Source organism: Sinohyriopsis cumingii, chromosome 6 (assembly GCF_028554795.1).
Source record: "Sinohyriopsis cumingii isolate HCF-2022 chromosome 6, ASM2855479v2, whole genome shotgun sequence".
NCBI classification, from domain to species: domain Eukaryota; kingdom Metazoa; phylum Mollusca; class Bivalvia; order Unionida; family Unionidae; genus Sinohyriopsis; species Sinohyriopsis cumingii.
This window is the reverse complement of record NC_142966.1, coordinates 93,567,856-93,595,600: the sequence shown is the minus strand read 5'-3', so window position 1 is coordinate 93,595,600 and position 27,745 is coordinate 93,567,856. Positions and strand designations below refer to the sequence as shown.

The 27,745-nt window shown below is 37.5% G+C and overlaps 1 protein-coding gene across 1 annotated transcript in view; it reads right to left on the bottom strand.

Annotated features, from left to right (window-relative positions):
* LOC149797464 (DNA repair protein RAD50-like) overlaps positions 1–27,745 on the bottom strand; it is a 212,784-nt gene that overhangs the window by 160,589 nt on the left and 24,450 nt on the right. The window contains exons 7-10 of the mRNA XM_089960763.1: positions 20,939–21,008; positions 9,609–9,709; positions 4,739–4,843; positions 2,428–2,529 (exon numbers count right to left, since the gene is read on the bottom strand). Of these exons, the coding sequence (XP_089816889.1) occupies positions 2,428–2,529; positions 4,739–4,843; positions 9,609–9,709; positions 20,939–21,008 (378 nt within the window). The remainder of the gene's footprint in view (positions 1–2,427; positions 2,530–4,738; positions 4,844–9,608; positions 9,710–20,938; positions 21,009–27,745) is intronic.

Below are 27,745 nucleotides of genomic sequence, written 5' to 3'. Positions count from 1 at the left end.
TGGTCTTAAATCCTAAATGTTGCCCTTTAACTCTCTGTCAAACTTCTCAGTCTATGACTTCAGTACTGCACCTGAAATGGGCAACCCCTGTGACCATTCCCGAACAAACCATGTGTACAGAACACTGCCCAGGTCTGTATTGTTTGCTAATCTGGCTTTCTTGTGCTTTGGTCCAAAATCTGCACCCAAACCAGTCAACATATTGTGAATTTTTACTCATCTTTCTTCCTACAATGCAAAATAGATTCAGGCACACCCAACTCCTTTGCAACTTCACATAGCATTTTGCCAGATTTAAGTCTTTTTAAAACAGCTATTTTGTCCTTCACAGAATAAGCTTTCCTTTTCCTGTTTTCTTTGAGAGATTAAATGTCTTGATGCACTCATAAATACTGATAATAATGAACTCACTTTCAAATCAACCGATTTTACATGAAAGTCTGACTGAATCGTTTTAATAGACCTTATTTGTAGCTACATTATGCAAATGAGAATCTATCAGTGACTGTCGCTGGGCTTCACATCAACAGATTAAAGAAAGTGGCAGCAAGTATAAAAGACAAGCTGCCCCTAATCCTTTCTGTAATGTGTTGCTGTCTAGGTTTCAATAAACAATGACTGACCATTTTTATCAGTGTATCCCCCAGGGGTGCACAACTGAGAGTATTCTCCTTGGTGTCAAAACTGGGGGTCAGACTGAACAATAAACAACTTTGGTATCAAAACTGGGGGTCAGATTAAAAATTTGGGAGTCTCTGAAGAGCAAATGAGGGTAAAGGGTATCTATTCTCTTCTTTGATAGCTCATTATAAATAGTACTGGCCATGGTATGGTCACAACTATCTTTAATGTGATGACTGCATATAAACAGTAACTGTTTCACCAGTCTTCAAACATCTGATACAGACTTACAACCTTTCTCAACTGTTAAATCTGTGCTTTCGACATGCTTCAAAAGCACAAAAAAAGAAAGGATTTATTTCATTGTTTAATTTGCATAAGAAAAGTGCAAAATACCTTCTGAATATGTTACTGTACCTAGTTCAAATTCTTCTATCTCATAATTACCCCCATTTAAATTCTGCAACTCTAGTGACCTTTCCCTTGGAATTTCCGATTTATAATAAACAGCAAGGAATAAGCTGCAGTGTTTAGACGACAAAGATAACGTCATCTGGTGTTATATCAATCAGTTATTTTTGTGCCTTGAACCATTCAACACCATTACATCTTGTGTTACATCAGTTCTTTTTGTGTATTGAACAACTCAACATCGTTACATATTGCGTTAGATCGATTGGTTCCTCTTATGCCTATAACCACTCCACACCATTACAAATTGTGTTACATCAATCAGTTCTTTCTGTTCCTTTAACCACTCTATACCAGTACAACTTCTGTTACATCAGTCGGTTCTTTCTGTGCCTTTAATTACTCCATAACATTACATTTTGTGTGACATAAAAAAGTTCTTTTTGTGCCTTTAACCACTCAACACCATTACATTTTGTGTTATGTTAATCAGTTCTTTTGTGCATTTAATTATTCCACACCATTACATCTTGTATTACATCAATCAGTTCTTTTGGTGCCTTCAACTACTCGACGCCATTATATGCCAATTGTTCTGTTTATTATTTTCATTTAATCCCAGCTTCTTTCATCAGAGAACATCTCCGAAATGCTGAGTGCCAACTGATCAACTGGCAACTTGATTAGTCAGGTATGCAGGACCAAATTTATTATTAAATATGTATTTACAGCAGCAGTCAATGCCTAAAACCAAACATAATACCAGACTGGATCAGCAAAACCTGTTACACATATAAGAATGCCAAAAAAGGCTTAGAGACCAAGACATATCAAGGGTGCACTTGATTATATTGCTGTGCCTGGGAAGTGTTCTAATTATTATCAAGTACTATCATTTTAAACACATGAAAAAACTGGAAATTGCCTCGATACAATTGAATGAGTGCACAATAATAAAGCACTGCCTATGTTTAAGTCAACTCATGTGTGTAAAATATGCAGATATGTTGTTTATCTTGAGCTCTGTACACAGGTGGTAGTTATAAGCAGGTGAAAACATGGCAGTTTGGGAGAGGTAGCAGTTTAAGCAGGTGACCACATGGCAGTTTGAGACAGGTGATAGTTATAAGCAGGTGACCACATGGCAGTTTGAGACAGGTGGCAGTTATAAGCAGGTGACCATATGGCAGTTTAGTTATAAGCAGGTGACCACATGGTAGTTTGTACTAATTTTTATATAGCAGAAAATGTACAAGATGGGCATGATTAATTCCTAAATCAAATCATCATGGTTAATGTGAAAAGCAGACTTTTAAATAAAACGGGAAAATTTCCTCCGTGATCTTTACACCACAGTGCTGCATACTGTGGTCTTTACATGACAGTGCTGCATACTTCTCTTTTCAGTTCCCGTTTTAGCTGATCTAGCTTTCCTGCTGATGCCTCCACTTCACTCAGTTTCTGGTTAATATGACGTATCTTCATCTGGTTTTCATTCTGTAAAATATTTTTTTAAAACAATTGTCTTAAGCTCAGAGGTATAATTCTGGAGTCTTAAGCTCAGAGGTATAATTATGAAGTCTTAAGCTCAGGTATAATTCTGAAGTCTTAAGCTCAGAGGTATAATTCTTAAGTCTTCAGCTCAAGTATAATTCTGAAGTCTTAAGCTCAGAGGTATATTTCTGGAGTCTTAAACTCAGAGGTATAATTCTGGAGTCTTAAGCTCAGAGGTATAATTCTGGAGTCTTCAGCTCAGGTATAATTCTGGAGTCTTAAACTCAGAGGTATAATTCTGGAGTCTTAAGCTCAGAGGTATAATTCTGGAGTCTTAAGCTCAGAGGTATAATTCTGGAGTCTTAAGCTCAGAGGTATAATTCTGGAGTCTTAAGCTCAGGTATAATTCTGAAGTCTTAAGCTCAGAGATATAATTCTGAAGTCTTAAGCTCAGAGGTATAATTCTGGAGTCTTACGCTCAGAGATATAATTCTGGAGTCTTAAGCTCAGAGGTATAACTCTGGAGTCTTAAGCTCAGAGGTATAATTCTGGAGTCTTAAGCTCAGAGGTATAATTCTGGAGTCTTAAGCTCTGAGGTATAATTCTGGAGTCTTAAACTCAGAGGTATAATTCTGGAGTCTTAAGCTCAGGTATAATTCTGAAGTCTTAAGCTCAGAGATATAATTCTGAAGTCTTAAACTCAGAGGTATAATTCTGGAGTCTTAAGCTCAGAGGTATAATTCTGGAGTCTTACGCTCAGAGATATAATTCTGGAGTCTTAAGCTCTGAGGTATAATTCTGGAGTCTTAAGCTCAGAGGTATAATTCTGCAGTCTTAAGCTCTGAGGTATAATTCTGGAGTCTTAAGCTCAGAGGTATAATTCTGGAGTCTTAAGCTCAGGTATAATTCTGGAGTCTTAAGCTCAGAGGTATAATTCTGCAGTCTTAAGCTCAGAGGTGAAATTCGGGAGTCTTAAGCTCAGAGGTATAATTCTGGAGTCTTAAGCTCAGAGGTATAATTCTGGAGTTTTAAGTTCAGAGGTATAATTCTGGAGTCTTGAGCTCAGAGGTATAATTCTGGAGTCTTACGCTCAGAGGTATAATTCTGGAGTCTTAAGCTCAGAGGTATAATTCTGGAGTCTTATGCTCAGAGATATAATTCTGGAGTCTTAATCTCAGAAGTATAATTCTGGAGTCTTAAGCTCAGAGGTATAATTCTGGAGTCTTAAGCTCAGAAGTATAATTCTGGAGTCTTAAGCTCAGAGGTATAATTCTGGAGTCTTAAGCTCAGAGGTATAATTCTGGAGATCATATCTGAAGATGCTGGAGACTGAATGAAATGCTGTAGAATTACAAATACTAAAGTCAATATCAAACGGTTTTCTTTGGTGGATACAAATATAAATTGTAAACGTATTTCCATATAAACCAAAAATTCAAAGACCAAACATGAATGGGATACTTTTCAATATCATGATTTTCAAACTGCAGAATAAGTGATCCTTACTTAAGTACTTAAAGTGTTGTCATACATATAAATTATCTGCTACAGTTGTAAAAAGCTACAGATTCTGTCTCACATGCAGGAGTGCCTGTTTCATTTTGGCTTGGTGTTGTGGCGATTTAAAGCGCAGCAACAGAAATAGGTTATTTCGTGCTGAATCAATTGGCATAAAGTGTCTTGCCCAAAGTTATACCACAGTAGCTGATCCACACTGACTAGATGCTAAGATTCGAACCTGCTTAATTTTTGGATGGAAGTTTTGAGTGCTGACCAATGAGGCACAACTCGAGATTGATCAAAAATAGGAATGCAATGCATATAACTCTGGAGATTGGTCAAAAACAGGTCTAAAATGCATGTAACTCATTACAAACAACAAAATAAAATGAACGTTCAGATAGAAAACACTCCAACTGATTATTTACTGCAGCAAGTAGAATCTGACATTTCGAAAATAAAATTTAGATACTGAGACCAAATAATAAAATGATAACACTTTATTGAATCTGTGAAGACATTTGATACATGCAATATTATAACATACTAACAGGTTTTGAATATGACATTACATTGATCATCTTACAGAACAAATGAAAAACAAATAAATCCTTCTTGTAAATACAAATGTGGTCTAATGCAAGTAGTCATCCTTTCATCTTATGGATATAAGATTTAAGTGCTTGCTATTACTTTGACTAATCCTACATACCACCATGTCTCTCTTAATCTTTTCATTCTGTTCAAATTTTGTCTTTGTATCTCGTAGCTCATCCATTTTCTTCTGAAGATCATCTTCTTTCCTCTCATAATCGGCCTGCAGAAAATCAATGCTCATGAACAACATTTAAAATTCTTGCAAAGTTTTTACTTTTAGTGAAATTTAGAACTCCAGAGCTAAACACTTTTCACAATGAATTCTAATTCAAAGATCTGAAATCAGAAATTTACTACAATATATTCAGTAGCTTGCATTTTCAAAACAACCCTACACTAGCACATTTTCCCATTTTTTTAAAACAATATTCAGTTTAAATAAATGTCACTATATTATTCACACACCCTCCCATTTGTTTGTACCCCTGTAAATATTTTAGAAACAAAAATCAAGGATAAAAAAAAACATAGAAAGCTTAGTCACTTCATTCACCAATTTATAATTTCTAACCTGACAGTTGCAGGGAGGGTCCAAAACATTGTGTCAACTTGTTAGCATTTTGAATCAAACAAGAGTTTTATTAGTAACATGGTTGCCATATTTGCATGGGCAAGTTTGTTTTCAAGCAGCAGAGATAATGTGGTTCATCATCTTTGATAATATCAATGATTCTGTAAATTCAGGAATTATTTCTATGAACACATTTATACAAGGGATCATCCTTTAACTTGTCCAATTTGTTTTAGAAACATTAAAACTAGATATTGCAGATATTGGATGCAGACGACAGTTTTACTGACTGAAATAGACTATTCTAGAAATCAGAAAAGGACACAGTGTACAGTCTATCTGCTTGTTTACATCAAGAGTTTTCATTTGGTATGAAATGCCAATAAGTTGACAGTTTTAGTGCCCACCCCCACCCCCCGCCACAACAATTTGGTTAGAAATTATAAATCAATGAAAGAAATGACTAAGTTTTGTGCATTTTTCATACCCATGATGCTTTTTGTTTTTTAAATCAGTAGGGGATGCAAACAAACAGGAGGATGTGAGAATGCTTTAGTCTACTGGCATTGGAACAAACCTGCATTCTACACAAATTCACCACCGCCATAGCACCTGACAACAATAAACTAAAGAATGATTCTGGATAATGGTATGCCTTGCCTGGGAAATAATGGCTTAATCTAAATAAAAGCCTCTCAGAGGCACTAATGCCCTAATGACCCTAAAGATATGCTAGGTGTGTCTGTGTCTGTATTAAAAATCAAAATTATTTATTGTTGTTGTTGTTTTGTTGTTGTTATAGGGTTTAACACCATTTTTCAGCACACTATAAGCTATACATGGTGGCCAGTATTAATGGTGGAGAAGAACCCGGGAAAACCCTGGAAAGAACCACTGATCCACAAGAAGCTACTGGGATGCTTTCTCATATACCCACATTGGCCGAATCCGAGACTCAAATCCACGCAGACAGAGGTAAGATGGCAATGATCCGTAACGGAAAGCGCTTTAGACCACTTGGCCACTCGGGGCCCCCAAAATTAATTAAGTGGCAGCATTCAAGAAACTGGTCAGATCAGCAAAGGACTAATTTCATTTAGGACCAACTCAACCTTGGAATCTATGTTTGTGTGAAGTTTCATGGCAACCCTCCAACTAGTTTATGAAGGAACAGCAATAATAAACTTGTGCTAACAGACTAATGACAGACAAAGGGATACAACATAAGTTTGTCTAGTCTATGACCAGTAGACTAAACCCTGCATATCATCCATAGCTAGAAAATTAGTTCACTGTGACCTCCTTTGATCCTAGTGAACAATATCATCTAAGAAAACATTCATCAAGTTTCATGACTGTGCATTAAAGTGTCAAAAATAATTTAGCTAAATGCAAAACTTAAAGGTATCTGCTAGAAGTGAAGTTAAGCCACTGTGACCCACTTTTGTGCATGGTGGGTGTGTGTGTATCTGATTTGGATTTTTAAATTAGCTTTAACAATTTTTCAGTCATATTGCTAAGATGTCTGCAGTGTGACAATTTTTAGTGATGTCTAGCACTGGGGCATCATGTTGCAGACATGTAGCGTTATGTCCCACCAGTCACATTATCCAGACACCAGGCCGACCAGTCTACACACTAATCCTCGTAATGCTGAGCGCCAAGCAAAAAAGCTGTTAGTACCATTTTTGTAAGTCTTTGGTATGACTTGGCCAGGGATCGAACCCACAACCTCCCGGATCTGAAGCGGATGCTCTAACCACTAGGCCACTGGAGCGGTGCATGGTAGATAGTACCATCCAAAATGAATACACCCATCAAGGTTCATGACTGTACAGCCTGAATTTCTTTCTATCAAAAAGTGTTAAGCACACACAAAGTTTTCTGACAGCAGTCTTTAATTTTGTTACTGACCCTAACTTTCAGACATCTTAAGAATACAGTTAACGTGATTAAGAAAACAAAAAGGGTCAATTAATTTAACACAGCATCTATTATGTGGAAAATGAAACATTAATTCTATAATACAATTTAATTAAATATTGAAAATCAATTAATCCATCCAATGTAGGCTGTATTTAAGATTGTTGGACTCTCACAAGTTGCACTGTAAGTACCCTATCCAACAAATTAAAGACCTTAAGTACCATAACATTTATCTCTTTCAGTGAGCTTGACTTTAACCTTTTGACCCCAACAAAGATTCTGCTGGAAAAAATATCAGACTCATAATCCAAAGGTCTGGGTTCAATATCCACCCAGGCCAGCCAAAGCTGACTGCCTCAGTATGACCGTGGGAATGTCATTTTGTATTTTCATCCTATACCTCTGACCTATTGACCCCAATTGATATAATACTTTCTGGTCACAAATGCATGATTTGTGGGTATGGATCTGAATTATTTTGTGGAAACTCTTCCTCTTTAGAGTACCTTTGATTTTAAACCTCTAAATCAATAATGTCTTCCTGGTCTCATATGCAAGCCACCTAAAATGTTCAGTCAAGGCATGAATTACAGAACTTATGTAGTTTTGTGGAAATTGTTTTACTTCCTTCAGTCCATGTGACCTTGATGACCACTGACATTTTGACTCCAAAATTTATAAGTGTCAAATGTCTCAAATGCAAGCCATCCAGAAAGTTTATTTTGCTCCAAAAAAGCAGGTGATGAAGAGATTAAGATACCCTGCAGAAACCATGAGTCAACATGCCCCTGACTATTAGACTGCAAAATCAATAGATGTTTTTCTTATCTCAAAGCCATTTACAAAGTTTGGTTAATGTATCTAGTATACGCTCTAAGTTATTGTGTGGAAAGAGTTTTCCTTCTTTCAACCCCTGTGAACTAGACCTCAGACCTTCTGGGATCAAAGTCAATAGAATTCCTCCTTGAATTAGACCTCAGACCTTCTGGGATCAAAATCAATAGAATTCCTCCTTGCCCATAATTCAAGCTATTGATATTGCATGGTAACAGAACATAGTGGAAAACTCAAGTTACTGTACTGAAATGAAATAAGGAAATGACAGATGGGCAACACGATAACAGGACATGCTCCACCATATGGTGGATACATAAACGTAAGGTGATTGGTGAGACAGAAGTAAGATGAATGGTCATTCTTTAGAGACATTGGTATCAAATACTGTCAATCTTCAGTTACTACTAGTGAGGAAGTGTCTGCCCTTCCAGGAACGCAACTGCAGGGAAGTTTTGCGAGGGAGTGCTTACAATATGATTAGGTAAAAAAATTATTTACTCCAACATTTGATTTCTTATTCAAATATATTACCCAAATGGATGCTGGTGAAGTCTGTCACAACCTCTTGAACCAATGCGCATCATTCATCTACTTATGTAGAGTCCACCATTTGTTTGCAGAAAGGAGACTTTCTAAGGGGTTGTTTGATAGGACCCAGACAGATTTGGTACCATTACAGTCAGGAGATTCATGAATTTTCACACTTTGAGGGAGCAATCAGGATTTGTCTGCACTTACATTCCTTTGCTTTCTGAATGACCTTGGGAAGAAGAGGGGATTAGGGAAAAGTGAATGTATTGAACCCATTCCAGTCAGTGAAAGGACACTGACTGCCCAGTTTTTGGATCTGAGATTGGCAAGATGAAATTAGGAAGCCACCTCATCATAAAAAGATTCCATAACAGGTTGACCCCATCATGCTCAGACTCAGACTGAATACAGAAATCAGCCGATTCCATCTGTACAGCAAGTCCACCAAGACAACGAACATGTTGGTCTAAATGTTAATTGGTTGACAAGGACACTTGGGAAATGGGAAAATGAATTGTGAATAAAATCTACTTCCTTTTTTATAAAGACAGCATTTATTTCCTGCTGCTGAATATCTCCTTTGTACAGGTCTCTTGGGACACATGTAGAAAGAAAGCCCTTGACTGTATGGGAGGGTCAAAGAGTGTAATCTGGAGGCCTTTATATATGATAGATCATCAGGGTGAAGTCTCTCTTTTTCTGTGATAAAATGTCAAAATCTCTTTCCTACTGTACTGTAGGCAGTGAGCAGTACAATCGTTATTACTGAAAGGACATCAAAGACAAAGGATATTTTTATTACAAACCAAAACAATGGATCGCACATGTGTAGGGTAATGGTTGTGTTGATGAGATGATGCTGCAGTGGATTAAACAGTTTTATCTCAACTGCACAGTTTAATATTTTTTTAGATAAAATTTCAGTTGGTGTGCATTTTCCGACATGTAATTTTCAAATGATTTATAAACTTGTCGCACAATGTACAACTCAAATAAAAACAGTGTCCCTGAACATACAGTGCACAAAAAAAATTACTTTAAAAATTCATTTATGGTCTCCCAACAAATACGGCAAATACAGTACCTCACTTACAAGGATAAAGAAAGCATGCAGTTTTACCTTCAAACCTTTTGTATTATTTATCAAGACATCCAGTTTACCACGAATGTTCTCCAGGAAACTTTTGTACTTCTCATCTGTGATATCACTCCTCTCAAATCCTGAAGAGTACAATATTGAATCATTACTGTATTCATCAGTGCATAGCAGATCATGGGTGCAGAACAGCACGGACCCAGATCTGCTGTTTAATAAAATGCCAACAGATTATGTATGGTCTATGTTATTTGTTCTATTTAAGATTTCAAACCTGGATTAGTTGGTGCATTATTGTAGTTACGCACATGCATTATGAAATATGAAATATCTATAGACCCTGGACAAATCTGATCCTGAACTGACAAATATATATCCCAAATGAAATTCACTATAATAATGTTCAAATCTGCAAAAGTTGTTGATGTCAGCTGTTCTTAATGGACCTGATGCTTTTACTTAAGTTTTGACCATACATTTTAAATCCATTGTGAGTCAAAGGCCATGTCATGGAAATCATGATTCTTTTTCATGTAGTTTTTTGTGAGCTTCAAACAATAAACATGATTATTATCCAACATAAACAAATAATCATCATCATTAAAATATCTTGCAATCAGTGGCCATAGGTTGTCTCAAGAATATTTGTATCTGTACATTTATCATGCCTTCAACTCTTGTCAAGATGAAAAGAACTTTATTTTTAAAATCATGACAATAATGTCTTTTTGCATTTTTTCCCCAGGAAAATGCATTCGATTCAATAGGCTTCACTACTCTTGGTCCAACTAAAAATCTTGCTATCTTGTCTAAAGATCATTCCCTCCATTCACAACACCACTCAATCCATTTTCACTTGTTCCCTTTCTGATCCTTTATTTGTTGTTTACCATACAGTTCCTGTACCTCAGAACTGTTTTTTCCCCCAGACACATTTATGTCTTCTTTGATATTAAATTCTGACACAATGTCAGACAAATATAGCCTCATGTTTGCCTTTAAGGATCAAACTTTTTTTCCATCATGATCACACAAGCTTTTCCAGCAACCAGACTTGGCAGCAGTTTTAATGTTACCACAATCTAACTATCCCTGGTGAATTTTGTAAAGTAACAATGTTAAAAGTCCATCTGCTTAATAGGTGTAGTCTTCCATTTTTTAAAGACAAAAGAAAACTTTAACAAACAAGAGTTTCTAGTTTTAATGATGGTGGTCATATCAGAAAAGAGACTGGGAACATTTGTAGAAATTTCATACCCATTAATGTATGATACTTTCTGCAGGACTGATCCAATTCTGTTCCGCATTTGTTTCATACATGAAGTCTTTCTAGTTCTTGTTCTATTTTTGGTAACAGTAGCCATATTTGAGAGCAGTGGCCACTTTTGGTAGCAGTGGTCATACTTGATATTCAATAGAAGACCAGCATCATTTGTCAAAAAAATTGAAAGGCCTTTACGCTAGGAGGCTCTGTATCAAATTTGACTGAAACTAGTCTATTGGTTTTTGAGATTTTTGAAAATAACAATGGATGCCAGATAACAGATGAGGATTTCCTTTTTTTGTAATGGTGGCTGTATTTTTTGGCAGATCAGCATCATTTGTAAAAATTTAAAATGCTTTCTATCAAAAGAAATTGCTATGCCTATTTGAATGATTGGTTGGTAGGTATTTCCTAAAATTTTTGACAAGTTGAAACTGTCACTTGCAATAAAAAACAGATGTACTCCAGTGATTCACAACAGATGAAGAATCATACCATAAGCTCAACTTGGTCTTATGGCTAGGTCAGCTAAATAAATGATAACTACAAATATTGATGACACAAAAGCATCGTTATTTTCAGCACATAAATTAATGTGAGTTAGAAGTATATCTTATAGCAGATGATGACAGACATATAAAATTCTGTACAAAACAGTAAATTTCTGCTAGCCATTATCTGTGTGTCTAGTATTAGGCCTTATGGGTGCGACTGGAATTAGGAGTTATGGGTGTGACTGGTATTAATAATAATAATGATAATGAGGGCTTTGTAATGCGCCTAATCTTTAGAAGCTCTAAGCGCTTTACAACATCAGACAACACCTATAAGATAAAAAAATATATAATAATATTATTAAAAAAACAAACACCATGAAATTAGAAAAACATTAAAAAATAAAAAACATGCTGAGAATATTTCAGGTAGGAAACATTATTAGATCTTTAAGTTTGTTCTTGCTGGCAAAATAAGTGAGTTTTGAGAGCCCTCTTGAATGGGATCACTGTGTCTTTGTGTCTAAGTTCAGTGGGCAATTCATTCCACTTGCTGGGCCCTGGTATGCAAAAGAACGCTGTCCATATGACTTTGTTTTCATAGTGGGAATAATGAGTATACGATTGTCAGAAGAGGAGCAAAGTATCTTGCTGGTGTGTACACATGGGTGAGGTCAGATAGCTATGTTGGACTAGAGTCCGACAGTGAAACGTAGCACAGAGAACAAATTTTGTGTTTGATTCTGGATCGAATGGATAGCTAGTGAGGGTACAGAGCAGCGGGGAGGTGTGCTCTGATTGTGGTACTCTAAGTATGATCCGAGCAGCTGTGTTTTGAACTTTTTGAAGTTTCTGGAGTAGATACTGAGATGAACCAGACATAACTGAGTTACAATAGTCCAGTCTTGAAAGTACTAATGAACACACAAGTCTTTTAGTGGCATCAACTGAAAGATATTTGCAAATTGAGCTGATGCGTCTCAGCTCAAGATATGCAGCCTTGCATATGTTCATGACATGTTGGTGCAATGTGAGAGTACTGTCCAGAGTAACACCTAGGTTTCGTACTGATTGTGTAAATTTAATATTGGTGTTACTGATATTTATTGTTTGAGGTAAAGGATGTGAATGAGAAAGTCTTTTTGTTGTGATCAGAATGGCTTCAGTTTTATCATCATTCATCTGCAGCTTGTTACATGTCATCCATGATTTCACATAGAAATGCACCTCTCTACTCCTTGGATGGTAGCATCAACTTCAGTTGGGTGGCTAGATTTGTATATTTGGGTGTCATCAGTGTACAATTTGTGAGACAATGGATGATGACCTATGACACTTGAGAGCGACTGAGTGTATAGAATGAAGAGAACAGGTCCAACTGTGGAACACCACAACATAGATCAACTGGGCTGGAGTGTATTCCATTTGCAGATACAATTTGTGTCCTGTTGACCAAGTAGGACTTGAACCACAGTACAGCTGTATCATGAATGCCAAATACATGCTGGAGACGGTGAAGTAATATATCATGGTCTATTGTGTCAAATGCTGCAGACAAATCAAGGAGGGTGAGGACTGTAGTCTTTCCGCTATCCAACACAGAGAGAATGTCATTAACTACTTTTAGAAGAGTAGTTTCAGTACTGTGGCAAGGGCAATATGCAGATTGTACATTGCTAAAAAGACTGTTTGAATTTAGATGAGATACAAGCTGTGATAGAACAACCTTTTCTAAGATTTTTTATATGAATGGGAGATTAGAAACTGGGCAGTAGTTCTTTAAATCTTTATGGTCTAGTGCTGGTTTCTTCAGCAGAGGCTTTACAATGGCAGTTTTGAAAAATGATGGGAATTCCCTGGATGAGAGAGAGGTATTAATAACATCAGTTAGTGAAGGCAATACTGGATCTAAGCACTCAAGCAGTAGTGATGTTGGAATTGGATCAAGTTCACATGACTTTGGTGCACTCTTCATGGCGATTGTACGTACAAAATCCATAGAGAGAGGTTCAAATGCTGATAATGGTTGCCGCTCAAATTCTGTATCCCAACTGTATGGTGACGACAAGTCAGTTGAAATTGTGGTGTCAAGCTTATCCCTAATGGTTTGTACTTTGTCATGCAAGAAATTTTCAAACATGTCCGGAAGGTCGACTGGAGAGAAGGTAGTTGGAAGTGGTGTTGATTTGTTCCTTGACATTAGCTTGTTAGTAACCTCGAAAAGCTCTTTGCAGCTGGAATTTTCCATGGTCTTAGTAGTGTAGTGGGCTGATTTCGCTGTATGGACTATATTTGTGACATTCTTCTTAGCGACTTCATAGATTTTCTTATGAGTAGTGAGTCTGGTGGAAAGCCAGAGCCTCTCAGCTTTACGGCAGTCTCTTTTAGCAGTGTGAAGCTGGTTCCTAACACTGCTATACCATGGAGAACACTTTTGAATTGATACTCTGCACTTGGTAGCTAGGGCATGTTTGTCAAGTAATGAACGCAGACAGTTATCGAGTTGTTCTGCGGTGGGAGGTAAGCAAGTTGTTAGGTTAGCTTGGATGTTGTGCATTAGTTTGGTTCTATTTATCATACAGAGGTTTCTCTTAGTAGCAGATAAAGGTGGAGGGTTAGGGTCTGATACGTCAAGATGGCATATAATGCAGAGGTGGTCTGATGCAAGGTCATGGGATACCAGGGAGAACCGTAGAATGTTATCATCAGGTCTATGAAGAATCCAGTCTAAAATGTGACCATGTTTATGGGTGGGTTGGTGAACTGACTGTTTGAGGTTGAAAACATTAATGGAATCTATGAGCTTTGATGTATTTGAGTTTCCGGGACAGTCAAAGTGAAAGTTGAAATCTCCAAGAATAATCAGGTTGCCACCTATCGAATTTCCATAGTCCAGGAGATTCAGAAACTGCTCCAAAAAGAGAGAGTCAGCCAGCTTGTTTTTTTTACTAGGAGGAGGGCAGTATAGGCAGAAAAAATGGACTGACCTTTGCTCCAGTGTGAGTGTGGTTTGGACTAGTTCAAACGATGTGTGGTCAAAATTATGGGTGCGACTGGTATTAGGTGTTATGGGTGTGACTGGTATTAGGCATTATGGGTACGACTGGTATTAGACGTTATGGGTGTGACTGGTATTAGGTGTTATGGGTGTGACTGGTTGTAGGCATTATGGGCATAGGTGGTATTATGTTCTTTTTTGGATATTTTTTTAATTGCTATTGGGGCTGGTCCAGTAAAGTAATGCACTATATCACATTACCTGCAATACCTTGCAGAAATTACTCACAAAATGCAAAAATATCTGACATTTACATGCAATTTCTGACTATCACTGTCTCCTATAAATTACCCTTCCAAAAGAAATTGACATAGTACTAAAAGCTCATAATAAATTAACTTTCATGTTGACGTTTGTGGTCATCGTGTTTAATGTGGTGAATTGTCTTTTCAAACAACTGAAGGGTACAGCTATTTGGCTGTGTTGAAATGTACTATTGTACTGTACCAACTTCTTCAAAATAAACTTTCAGCTACATTTCTCAAAGACATTCATTTGGTGAAAAGAATTCTGACTTAGCTGCTCTCCATATATAATGATTTTATTATTTTTTTAAATTCATGAAATAGACATTATTTTATAATTGTAAAACTTGTACATTTAACAATATTTATTGATTTCTATTACATACAATACAACACTTCTTTAAATACATTACCCAATCATAATACCTTAGGAGAATGGAAGCGGAGTGAGGTACATCCCCTTAAGCCAGAGAGGTCATCTCTGGACCCGTATGGTCCAAGAGACAGCTGCTAGGTAACCAGATGAGAGAAGACTACATCTTATGGGAAGTGGTTTCAGAAAGGGAAAATTTTCCCTCCCCCAAATCTAGTTAAGTCATGAAGCCACATCTTATGAAACTGACAAACCTGGAAAGATGGCCTGTTGCACAGAGGTTGTAAGCCCCACCACATCAAGTTGAGCCTCTTGGGATGAAAGATATCGGAGCTAAAAATTAGATAATGTAGACTCAGATCTCCATCCTACAGCATGGATAATAGAGGTATAGATGCCTGTAGTGGTACAATGTGTTCTTGTGGCATTCATGTCCTTTAACATGCTTTTAGAGAGAGGATGGCCTTCTTGCTTGAACAATTCTCTTCACGAGTGGTTGTGAGAACTGTTTATTTCGGAGGGCCTGTTTAATATGATCCAGATGTGCAGGTTAAGTAGCTCTGGGTTGGAGTGAAACAACTGCCATCATGGTTGTTTGTGTAGATGAGCGAAATTCACTATTTTGGGGGGGGGGGGGGGGAAATTATGATGCGAGATCAAAGATTTCTCCCATCTGTGTGGTGCAATGAGAATGAGGTGACACTCTGCTTTTTTTTTTTTTGTATCACCTTTGGAATCAAAGGTGTTTGAAGATATGCAGACATGTCCAGGCCATTCCAATAGATGGATAGTGCATCGCCTAACTAAGCTTTGGGATCTGGGACTGGTGAGACAAAGGTTGAAAGCATAGCATTCCACCTTGTCGCAAACAGGTCCACCAATGGCTGGTCCCACTGGGTGCATATCTGAGTGAAAACCAAGGGATGGAGAGACAATTTTATCTGTGTCAGCCGATTGTTCCTGGACAAAGAATCTATTACAATTATGTGTCCATGTATATTGAACATGGATTTGTTGTATAGACAACACCATTTTAGAAAGTCCCACACCAGTATGCAAAGGTCTGGGGACTTGATTCCCCATTTGAAAGTCACCATCATAGAGCTGTTGGATAATGAGGACTCCCTTTTCAGTTAAAATTTCCCGCCACCTGTGAAAGGCTTTCAAAATGGCCTTCATCTCAAGAATATTGGTATGTAAATGCAGGTCCTGGAAAGACCTAACTCCATTCGCTTCCCCAAGAAACAGTAGCAGGTGTGCCCCCCAACTATCTGTACTTGCACCCCTACAGACTGTGATCCTGGGCAGTTGTAGAGATATACCCACTGCGAGTCAAGTTAGGTCACCATATGGTACCTCATATTTGTGGAAATGGGGAGAGGTTGGTCCAGTGGGCAAACTTTTGGCCTCCATTGGGATAAAACAATAATGTGTAATAGGCGCATATAAAGGCCACCTAGGATGATAAGTACCATTGCCTCACTGAGAAGATGAGAGAGAAATCCCTCAAGAGTAACAAAGCCACTATGGTCCTGTTTTCAATGTTTGTTCCTTAGGAGGACATACTCTATTTACCTGTGTGTGGAAATACATAAATAGATGAACAAATTGGTGAGATTGCACAAGGTTGGATTAGACACTGTTGATGGTGAAACCCGGATTTGTAAGCAGTGTGGCAAGGGTCATCGTATCGTGTTTTAATATATTATATATAACTCACCTGGTGTTTTGTAAGATGTTGTTGAGGTAACATGATGTTGCCACCTTGGAGATGGTTAAGATATGAGCCATAACATGGTTCACCTGAAGAGTCAAGAGCCAGGGACTGATGCTGAATCCAAATAGGATTGCATGGAATTGATCAGTGATGTTGGTGGGGAAACAAAGGAACTTCTTGAAAGTTTTGTGAATCGGGACATGGAGATATGCATCTTTTAAGTCCATACTGATTGCAAAGTACCCCTCTTGAATGGCATTCAAAATGTGCTGTGGTGTTTCCATCAAGAACCAAGGAGAGTTAATGAATTGATTGAGATCACTTAGGTTGATGACAGGGCACATAGTGCCATTTGCCTTTGGACCAAGAAAAGTCTGGAATAAAATCCCTGTAAATTTAAAAATATTTTTATTCTACCACCCTAATCTGGATAAGGCTGCAAGGAGGTGGCTTTGAATGGTTGTTGTTGTTCTAGGGTTTAATGACATTTTTCAGCACAAGACAGGCTATACATGGCAGCCAGTATAACTGGTGGAGGAAGAACCCTGGAAAACCCAGGGATGAACCACCAACCCACCAGAAGCTACTGGCTGGTTTTCCCATGTACCCACGCTAGCCAAGCCTTGGACTCAAACCCAAGCAGACAGAGGTGAGATGGCAGTGATCTGTAACGGTGAGCTCTTTAGACCAGTCAGCCACTCAGGGCCCCGGCTCTGAATGGATCTGATGGAATGTTTGTAACTGATGGGACTCTGTACAGATGAGAACGTGGCTTTGAATGGATCTGTTGTTGTTGTTGTTGTTGTTGTAGGGTTTAACGCCATTTTTCAGCACATGATAGGCCATACATGGCAGCCAGTATTAATGGTGGAGGAAGAACCCAGGAAAACCCTGGAAAGAACCACCGACCCACAAGAAGCTACTGGCAAGCTTTCTCACATATCCGCATTGGCCGAGCCCGAGACTCGAACCCACGCAGACAGAGGTGAGATGGCAGTGATCCGTGATGAAGAGTGCTTAAGACCACTCAGGGCCCCTTGAATGGATCTGTTGGAATGTTTGTAACTGATGGGACTCTGTACAGATGAGGAGGTGGCTTTGAATGGAGCTGTTGGAATGTTTGTAACTGATGGGACTCTGGACAGATGAGGAGGTGGCTTTGAATGGAGCTTTTTGGAATGTTTGTAACTGACAGGACTCTGGACAGATGAGGTGTTTTGAAAGTGATGCAGAGTCATTCGGAAACCATTTGTAGAGTCCACTAATCATTGTGGCAAATTTTGTCCCCTTCGGCAGCAAAGAACTGAAGCCTTCCTCTTATTGGGATTGGAGATGTCATTAAACTTGTTGTCGTAAAAAGAGAATAAAGTGAGGCCATATGTGTGTTAGACTGGTCTCCATAATTGCCTGTATACACCAGAACTGTAGAAGAGGCAATGCCTAAAGGTATAGCCAGCAATGATGAGTCCTAAGGTGGTGACATATGTGCTGGTGCTGTCTCTGATAATGTAGATTTCTGGCATTCTGTAACTGGAGTCTTTTGATTTATCTCCATTATCTGCCAAAAGTCCTGCACTAAGCCATGTTGGCATGAAGGCTGATAGTTTTCTTCCTTAATCGTGTGTTTCTGTGCTAATTTTCTAATCTATAAGACAAATAGAGTAGAATGAATAAACCAGTGATAGCTCTGCACCTGTTTCTTATTACTGAACAGAAAGTGGGTGCAAAGCTATGCCTTACAGCGTTACTTGGACAGAGCAAAACAATTTGCAAAATATAAATCACCATACTACCTGTTAGAGGTTCAATGAAAACCCGTACAGGTAAATGACCTCCAGACACTACATGTATTAGCAGAGAAAACTTACCTGTATGTAGCCACTGGAACTATACATACATCATATTATACATATTTGAAGAGTTTCTATATGTCTCAGGGACTTAACATAAAAAACTACAGTCTGCACTTAGTTGTGAAGTTGCATAAACAACCTGTGCATACACCAAAGTACAATTAAGTGTGTAAAGATGACAAAGTGTAGCTAAAGTTGTAAAGGCAGAACTTTTTCGAGATAGAAAGAGAGACAAGTTGGATATATAGATAGTGTATACTTTCCTTGTTAAGTGAGAACTCCAACAACTTGTATCAATATTGACTATGGCTTTTGCAAGGTCTCTCATGTTTTTCAGCATAAGCAGAAGTAATACTCAAGATATTCTGGGGTTTTGCTGCCAATCCTATATCAAGGGGAGATCACTCTACCTGCCACCTAGGCAGGCAAAAAACGTTTAGCTAAAAATGTTATCAGGGAGGGCTGGATTTGTGAGGTAGTAGAAGTACTCCTAAGGCATTATGATTTGGAAACATATTCAAAGAAGAAATTCAAAGGTACCATGGAAGGAAGCCACAAACTTGGATATAACATCCACTGGAATCCATCTATTGTTACACAAACAAATCCTTTATTCATGCATTCAAACTGTCTTAATAGTGCACTGTTATATCAAACTCCACTTATACTGACATCTGGCCCGAGTACTGTATGATTGATACACTCATATAGTCATAATAGTCATGCTACCTATGATCAACCTTTTAAGGCAGGACCAGGAACAGCTACAATTTACCAAACAACATCAAATTCTTTTTTTTAAAATGTACCCAGAAAAGAAACAGTTTTGCTGAAACTTCAAAGAAAACTGATTACCTTTGAAGCACCAATCATTCTTTGTAAATACTAAGCAATTAAAAAAAATTCTCAATTAATGTTCTACAATTATTTGATGTTTCCACTGCATTAACACATGGGCATTTGTTGAATCCTTCAAAGCTGGCCTTTAGTAGTGACTTCAACAACATGCACCTATCATCAAAGCAAGCTGACTACAATCTTCAATAAAAACATAGCATGTTTAATCAAAGGAAGTAAGCACCAAACTTAAATATAATGGAATCTGATGGATTGTTGCATTTTCCAAAATGACTGAGAACACATATATTGTGCCATGAAAGTTTCCTTTTCACAGGAAAAAAGTTTATGCTTACAATCACAACCAATGGTGACATTAAACACAAATTTAATTTCCAATCTTATGAAATCATAGAGAGATGTGGCGCATCATGTTAACTGAGGGTGGGGTACGTCACCAAGATGTTTGTTCAACTTCTTAATTTGTTCACATGCTTTCATTTCTCTGAGTAGCCTCATCCCCTGGGTAGCCTTAGCAAGATGATAGCTGTCTCCAGCTGACCAAAATCGAGGCCAAATCAAATACATGTACAAGCAGCATGTAAACAAGAAAAGCCACATGCTACTGCCAACAATGAATACCATTTTGAACTGTTTAGTGACACGTTTGTTAACAATGGGATACAGATCAAACAAGGACTTTCATTTTGTTAGTTATGCTATTTCTGTTTTCTAACAGAATGTGACTGATATATGAATTTTATAACGTGATCTATACTCGAATTCATGGATTTTTTTTATATGCCTGTACAATACTTAACACATTATGGATTGTACTACATAAATGAAGTTGTCAATATACAAGTAATTTCAGACTAGTTTTTTCTTCATTTGATCAAAATCATATATTTTTGCACCCACTTTTACTACTCCCATCACCCCACCCCACCCTAGCCAGTACAAGCATCATTTTCTTCAGCTAGCTAACTGATGTGAGGCATGTACATTGCCCATTGTTCACTAACAGTATCTGGACAATGAAATTCCAAAAGTCGGCATGGAAATGCAGCTAGCTACCTGCAGTAGACAAAGTGGATTCAAGGCAAGTAGAAAAAATAAATAACCTGGGTGAATTGCATCAACTTGTTTAGAATATGCTTCTCAAAATAATCACATGGAGAAAAGGCTGCCATTCATCAGGAGTATCACTTTGTGTCACAAATTAACTGCAGAAATTAAAAATACACAAATGAATTTGGGGTGATGCAGTACAAAAACTTCTGCTATGAATTTGTACAAACTTGTCAGTTCATATGAATACTATTTTAATGTCTGGATAGTTTAAATCTAACCTTTCTGATCAACCTACTCTTATTTTTATAAGGATCTTTATGTTTAGCAGGGTTGATGCAGCATCATATTTGTTAATAAAGCACACTCTCTTGCACCCTTTAAGTATGATTTGTGCAAGCCACTTATGTCAGTCTTTATATTAATTACAAAAAGTACAAACCCTCAAATTCATATTCTGCTGCATACTGCCTGATGAAAGAATCCCTCTTCTCAATGTTTTCTGCATGGCCCTGAAATGCAATACTATTATATGCTACTGTAAATTCAATAAAACAAATTATGTAGGGTATCAGGAGTCATGTATTTTGTGGTGGCTTAAAAAAATTAACGACCCAACAAACAATGACCTTCTATGAAAAACATAGGTCTCCTTTCCAAATCCATGATTTTAAATACCATGAAAATGTCACTTTTTACAAAACCATGAAAATGAATACCTTCAAAAAATTGAATACATATTAATTTGCATTTACTGCAAAGTGTACAGTACTCTCAATTGATGTTTGCAAGTACAAATTTGGCAGGAAGTCGAGGATTGTGGAAAATTCAGATTCACCAGAGATGTTTACATTTCTATCTTCCACAGTCAGAAGTGCCTTTTTGGAGTTTCAATTATTTTTACAATAAAATGCTGCAGAAACATGTAAAAATTTAATAAATGAAGCAAGCTTTCAAAGTGCAGTTCACACAGGTATCTTGACCCCTGTAGTATAAACAGAAAAGGATACAAATTTAATCTACAACTGAATGTTAGACCTTACTGACTGTATTCCTTGCATTTACACCTTACTCCTTCGAGTCTGCTTTTCTGATCATTATAAAATCAGTTTTTTTCAACTTAGCAGTCTATTTAAGGTATAGTGTAACAATTTCATCCTAGAGTCTGTGTTACTTTCTTCTGTAATGTCACCGGATTTTAAGTACCTAATGAAAAGCCTAATTGATTTTGCTCCTGTAGGTGGCAGTGGTGAAACTTATTCTATTGTCACACTCATTATCTATTACATTATTGTGGTTTCATTTTTCAAAAATATCAATTTTCAAGGTTCTGTATAAAATAATTAATAATAATACAATTTTGTGGGTAAATTCATGGATTTGCCTCTGTTAAATATTACATATTTATAGGTACATAATTTTAAGCACCAACTTCTCTTCATACCATAAATAAAGAAAACAAAGAACGAAAAAAGAAAATATATAACAGTATCATAAAGGAACATTACGCATCGGAACCATGCTTAAAAGTCCTCTATGTCAGTACTAGTAGGGTATGGCTGACCTAGCAATTTCTGACAATTGAGTGTCAATGACCTGGACATTTGGTCAAGGTGTGCAGTCTTAAAATGAACTTACTGTGCTGAAACTATTTTTTCCTTATTAAACTTGCCATGACTCTCACCTCTGACCTGTTATACCTCTAAAAATGTGCATTTCCCTATCAAAGATTTATTTATTACCCCAAGTATGAGCTATCCACAATTTTTTTAAATTACAGAACTAAATTATTCTGCAAAACTTATTTTCTTTCAACACAACTTTAATCACCTTGAACTTGAACCTTTTAATCCCAAAATAAAAAGGCCTCTTCCATGTTTTAAGTGCAAGCCCTCCACAACTCTCATCAAGGAACATGGTCAGAACAAAAGTTGTTATACAAAAACCAGTTTTCCTCCTTCCTTTAATGTGACCTTGTTGTTTTGACCCCAAAATCCATACACTAAGTACAGGAGTCTGGTAAACTCATAATCTAAGGGCTGCATGTTCAATACCCACTCAAGCCAGCCCAGATCAGTGGCATCTATAAGTCCATGGGAAAGGCATTAACTCCCACTTCTCAGGACGACATAATAAATAATGCATTTAAAGTGCCAATAAAGTAAACAAAAACAAAACAATTTAGCCCAAATATAAGACATCCACAAAGTCTGCTCAATGCCTACAATATTCAGCTAATGTTACTATTTTTCTTCTTTTAGCCACAGTGACCTTGATGTTTGACCTTAAAATCTATATGCTTCTTTCTTTCACCAAGAATAATTTTTCTGCCAAGTCTGTTGAAAGTAAGTGATATAGAAAAGTTTAATGGACTGTAGGAAAGACAGTCTAGGTTTTAGCATAATACAATCCAACAAAAAGCGGGCACATAAAAATTAAACTCACCCAAAGTGTCATGAATATAAAATTGTGCACCAATTGCTGAAATCCAACAGGAGTTAATGGAGTTGTTTTAAGAAAGTGGGTGTGTCCTTCAATCAGTGGCCACAACTCCACAAGAAGATACTGGAAGTCATTCAGCAGACTGAACTGTTGTGGTCTCATCAATATCCAGCTGTCAACTAAAGTCGTATTAAATCAAATACGGGGATTTATTATGCATAAATGAAAGTGGGTGGGTTAAAAAATCAGTGCATCCATAACTCTACCAAATGAGAGAATGCTGATATTTCAATTCAGCCAAGGACTAATCAATATAAATTTGCACACCAAATTGTGGCTTAAATCTGGTAATACATAACAGTCACTGTGCAGAAATGAAGCAGAATGGGTCTCAAAAATAGGGACATAAATTTGGTAAATAAAATAACAGAGAATGCTGATAATGAAACTCTGCCAGAATCCTTTAAAAATTAATCTGTCTCACAAATCAAGTTGAAATTCGTAACAAATCTGGTCGAGTTTTTGTGCAGAATTGAAAAGTGAGTGGATCTGACAATCAGGAGCTTTAACACTGTAAAATAATAATGAGGTATACTGACGAACAAAATAAGCTCAGGTCTCATCAGTATCACACAGCAAGCATGAGTGTGGAGAAGTGTGAAAATCAAAGGGGTCTGACAATCAGAACTAAAATTCTGCTCAATAATAATGTGGTATGCTGATGACATCATGTCAGACCTGCCAACCATGACAAGTCTGTATCAGTAAGGCAGTTCGTTTTTTTCTCTAAGATTGCCCAGTTTCCATTTATGTGTAACAAAATATCAATAACAATTATTGTAAAGCTGGAAAACATAATTAAAAGTTAGACACATCGATGATAAACAGTATGTTCAACTGAAAAGTTTGTAAAGTACGCTCTGACTTTATTTACCACTAGTACAGTTGCACAAACTCTAGTTCCAAACCCTATGCAGCTCAATGGCTTGTTGTTATCTCTCAACTTGACATAATTCTTGGAAATTGTTTTCCATTTCACATGACGACGGCAATCATATCTCTTGTCACGAGACATACTCATATCGGCACAAAATGTCCAATAAACGTAATTGTGTCCTTTCCTGCTTTTATTCACAAGAATCTGAATACTCCTTTTATTATTCTGTGTTGATTATTAACACTTTCTAGAAGCTTTTTTTCCCTTTCATCTTACACATGCATCGCTTTCTGGATGCCATTTTTAAAAATTCTATAATCAACAGTTTGATCATGCAGACGCTTCACATGAACAAACAGGTGCAGTTTAAAGCATCTGGGGTGCTGCTGTAAAGTTAGTCTGGTTCCCTGACCAATTTCACTAATTTTAAGACAAAACCCAGATCCAAATACAACACGGCTGAACCAATTATCCGGATTTTTGAGCAATGATCATTTTTTCGTAGTTTTTGCTAGTATGCAATAACTCCATATTTTAAGGGTAATTTTCATAAGAATTACGGCAAATTTGTAAGAGTTGGCAAGTCTGTCATGTGATCTACCAACATTTGTTAAAATCAAATAAGTAAAAAAACAAGGCAGCTTGGGCATGTCAAGCACACAATCAAAACATGGCTGTAAAATGTGCAATCAAAGCACAGCTTTAAATATATGAACTTGACCTCTAGATCTTCATAATGACTCATCCAATGGGTGAAATAAATTCACCAGGTGACTTAGGAAATATAAACAAATAAAAAAATTAAAACCAAAATAAACATTTCACAACTCAGCCACCACTGATGCAAGCAGCAAAAGTGGGACTGTCTCACTTCCCACTAATGTGGACTCGGCAATCAAGGGAGTTATTGTGTGGAAGTGGGTGAGTCTGACAGCCAGGAGTAACAACTACACTAAATGATGTTGAATGCTAGCACTCAAATCCAGATAATATCAAGATGCACACAAAATTTGGTCAAAATGTTATTGTTGTTGTTGTTATAGGGTCAAATGCCATTTTTCAGCACAAGACATGCTATACATGGTAACCAGTATAAATGGTGGAGGAGACACCCAGGAAAACCCCAGAAAGAACCACCAACCCACAAGAAGCTACTGGCAAGCTTTCTCACATACCTCCATTGACCAATACAGACAGAGGCGAGATGGCATTGATCCATACCGGTGAGCATTTTTGACCACCTGGCCACTTGGGGCTTCTCAAAATAAGGAAGCTATGATGCAGAAATGAAAGTGGGATGGGCAGAAGGATAGATGGGCAAACCCAATTTAATTTCAATTATATTGTATAAAAAGTGAGGGCCAATAAATTCAATACATAAATCAATTTTTGAAGCAAAACATGTTTCTTCAATAATTTTTACTCACTCATACTGTGTTAGAAGAAATCCAATCATCCCAAGGTAAAACAGACATAAGCCACATCTGGCAATCTAGATGGGAAGGAAATAGATGAGACCAGTCTCTTCTTCGATATACTGACTGGTATCAACCCCATCAGTTGTTATTTCCTACTGGAGTGGAAGTGCACCCTCTTCCAGCAATGCAAAGATGGTGTGCCTGTATTATGATCCACTGAGTAATATCAAAGATGGTGTGCCTGTATTATGATCCATTGAGTAATATCAAAGCTGGTGTGCCTGTATGATGATCCATTGAGTAATATCAAAGATGGTGTGCCTGTATTATGATCCATTGAGTAATATCAAAGCTGGTGTACCTGTATTATGATCCATTGAGTAATATCAAAGATGGTGTGCCTGTATTATGATCCATTGAGTAATATCAAAAATGGTGTGCCTGTATTATGATCCATTGAGTAATATCAAAGCTGGTGTGCCTGTATTATGATCCATTGAGTAATATCAAAGATGGTGTGCCTGTATTATGATCCACTGAGTAATATCAAAGATGGTGTGCCTGTATTATGATCCACTGAGTAATATCAAAGCTGGTGTGCCTGTATTATGATCCATTGAGTAATATCAAAGATGGTGTGCCTGTATTATGATCCATTGAGTAATATCAAAGCTCTTGTGCCTGTATTATGATCCATTGAGTAATATCAAAGCTGGTGTGCCTGTATTATGATCCATTGAGTAATATCAAATATGCATCTTTTACTCCAAAACACTGATTTCTCTTTCATACACATTATTAAACATAAGAACCTGTGGATGGAGTTACATCCCTTTACCCCGGAGTTGGCTCTGGCTCAAGTTTCCTAATGTATGCAAAGCAGTTCAGTCTTGTATGAAACTGCAGCAAGGGTTAGTACAAATCAATACAAAATCATTTTTTCTCCCAGAAATTGAACAGAAGTAGAGTAACCATGTCATTACGAAGTTGTTGAATGAACTGGAAAGGTAGCCTGTTGCACTGCTGCTATGAGTCCCACAAAGTCAAATTTAGTATATCATGATAAAAAGGAGTCAGATGTATCAGACCTCCATTCTCTGACTTGAGTGATGCCAGTCAGCAAGTATCTGTATTCAAATGCTATGCTGGCGGAGATTCCCTTTGACTCATGAGTCAATTTATACAAGAAATTTATTTATCTAGTCTTTTGTTGTGAGCTCTCAGCAATAACCTAGGATAACCAAATGGATTCAGGATGCAACAGCTGAGTGAAAATATCAACACTTCCATTCTGATTGGTAAAAACAAGCAAGATATACCTCTTTTAACTGATTCAGGACATTTCAGATACCCCATCAATGCCCCATAGGGAAAAGGAGTCAAAGAAAGCCAGACTGGTTTGAAAAAGGATATATGTCCCATGACTGAGTGCCTATTCCTAACACTGAAACCTGGGTCCAACGTTACAGAAACCAATCATTCATTGTGAAACTACATTTAGTTTAGGACAGCCAAATAATTACACTGATTCTTAGGCTAGAGTGACTAGGAAGCAGATCTTGTATAAAAGTAAGTCGGCGAGGTTCCAGATAATGGTATGAAGAATGCCTTGTTTAGCCACAGTTGCATCAGAATCAGACAGTACTTTCTACTTCTTTGGTTGCAGTTGGGGAATGAAGACTGGGCTTTCAATCACTGTGAGGTTTGTTCCTTTTGTGGCTTGTTTTCTAATCTTCTCTAACGACTGTGGAATAATACATCAGAAGATAAAAATCAACATCTGAGGATGGATTTGTGATGCACTTACATCACCAGGGATGTCGAAAGAAATGTGTCTCTTTCCATGCGGTGGAGTTTTAAGGAAGCACCTTTGGCATCAATTGTGAGAACTGACTTGCCTGTTTGAGTACATGAGCCATGCAAGAGACCAACTGTCCATTAGTGTGGTTCTCAATGTCTAAGCAATGCTCTTATTGCTGAAATCAAGACACAGACATGGAGAGTGAATGTTGAGCTCCCTGTTGAGTATATGATCCATGCATGAGACCAACTGTCCAACAACATGATTCTCAATACATACATCTAAGTTCAGATTGCTGAAGCAGTTGCAAAGTGGGCAGTAATAAGGAACTGCACCGTTCATCAGTAATTCATGTCTGGATGTGCTGAAACAACCAAATGACCAGTCCAGTTGTAGAAGACATACATCAAGACTGCTGGAACTGGAGCTGATGTGGTCTGGGTTTGTTGTTGTGGAGTTTAACGCCATTTTTCAGCACACGATAGGCCATATATGGCGGCCAGTATTAATGGTGGAGGAAGAACCCGGGAAAACCCCGGAAAGAACCACCGACCCACGAGAAGCTACTGGCATGCTTTCTCACATATCTACATTGGCTGAATCTGAGACTCGAACCGGCGCAGACAGAGGTGAGATGGCAGTGATCCGTAA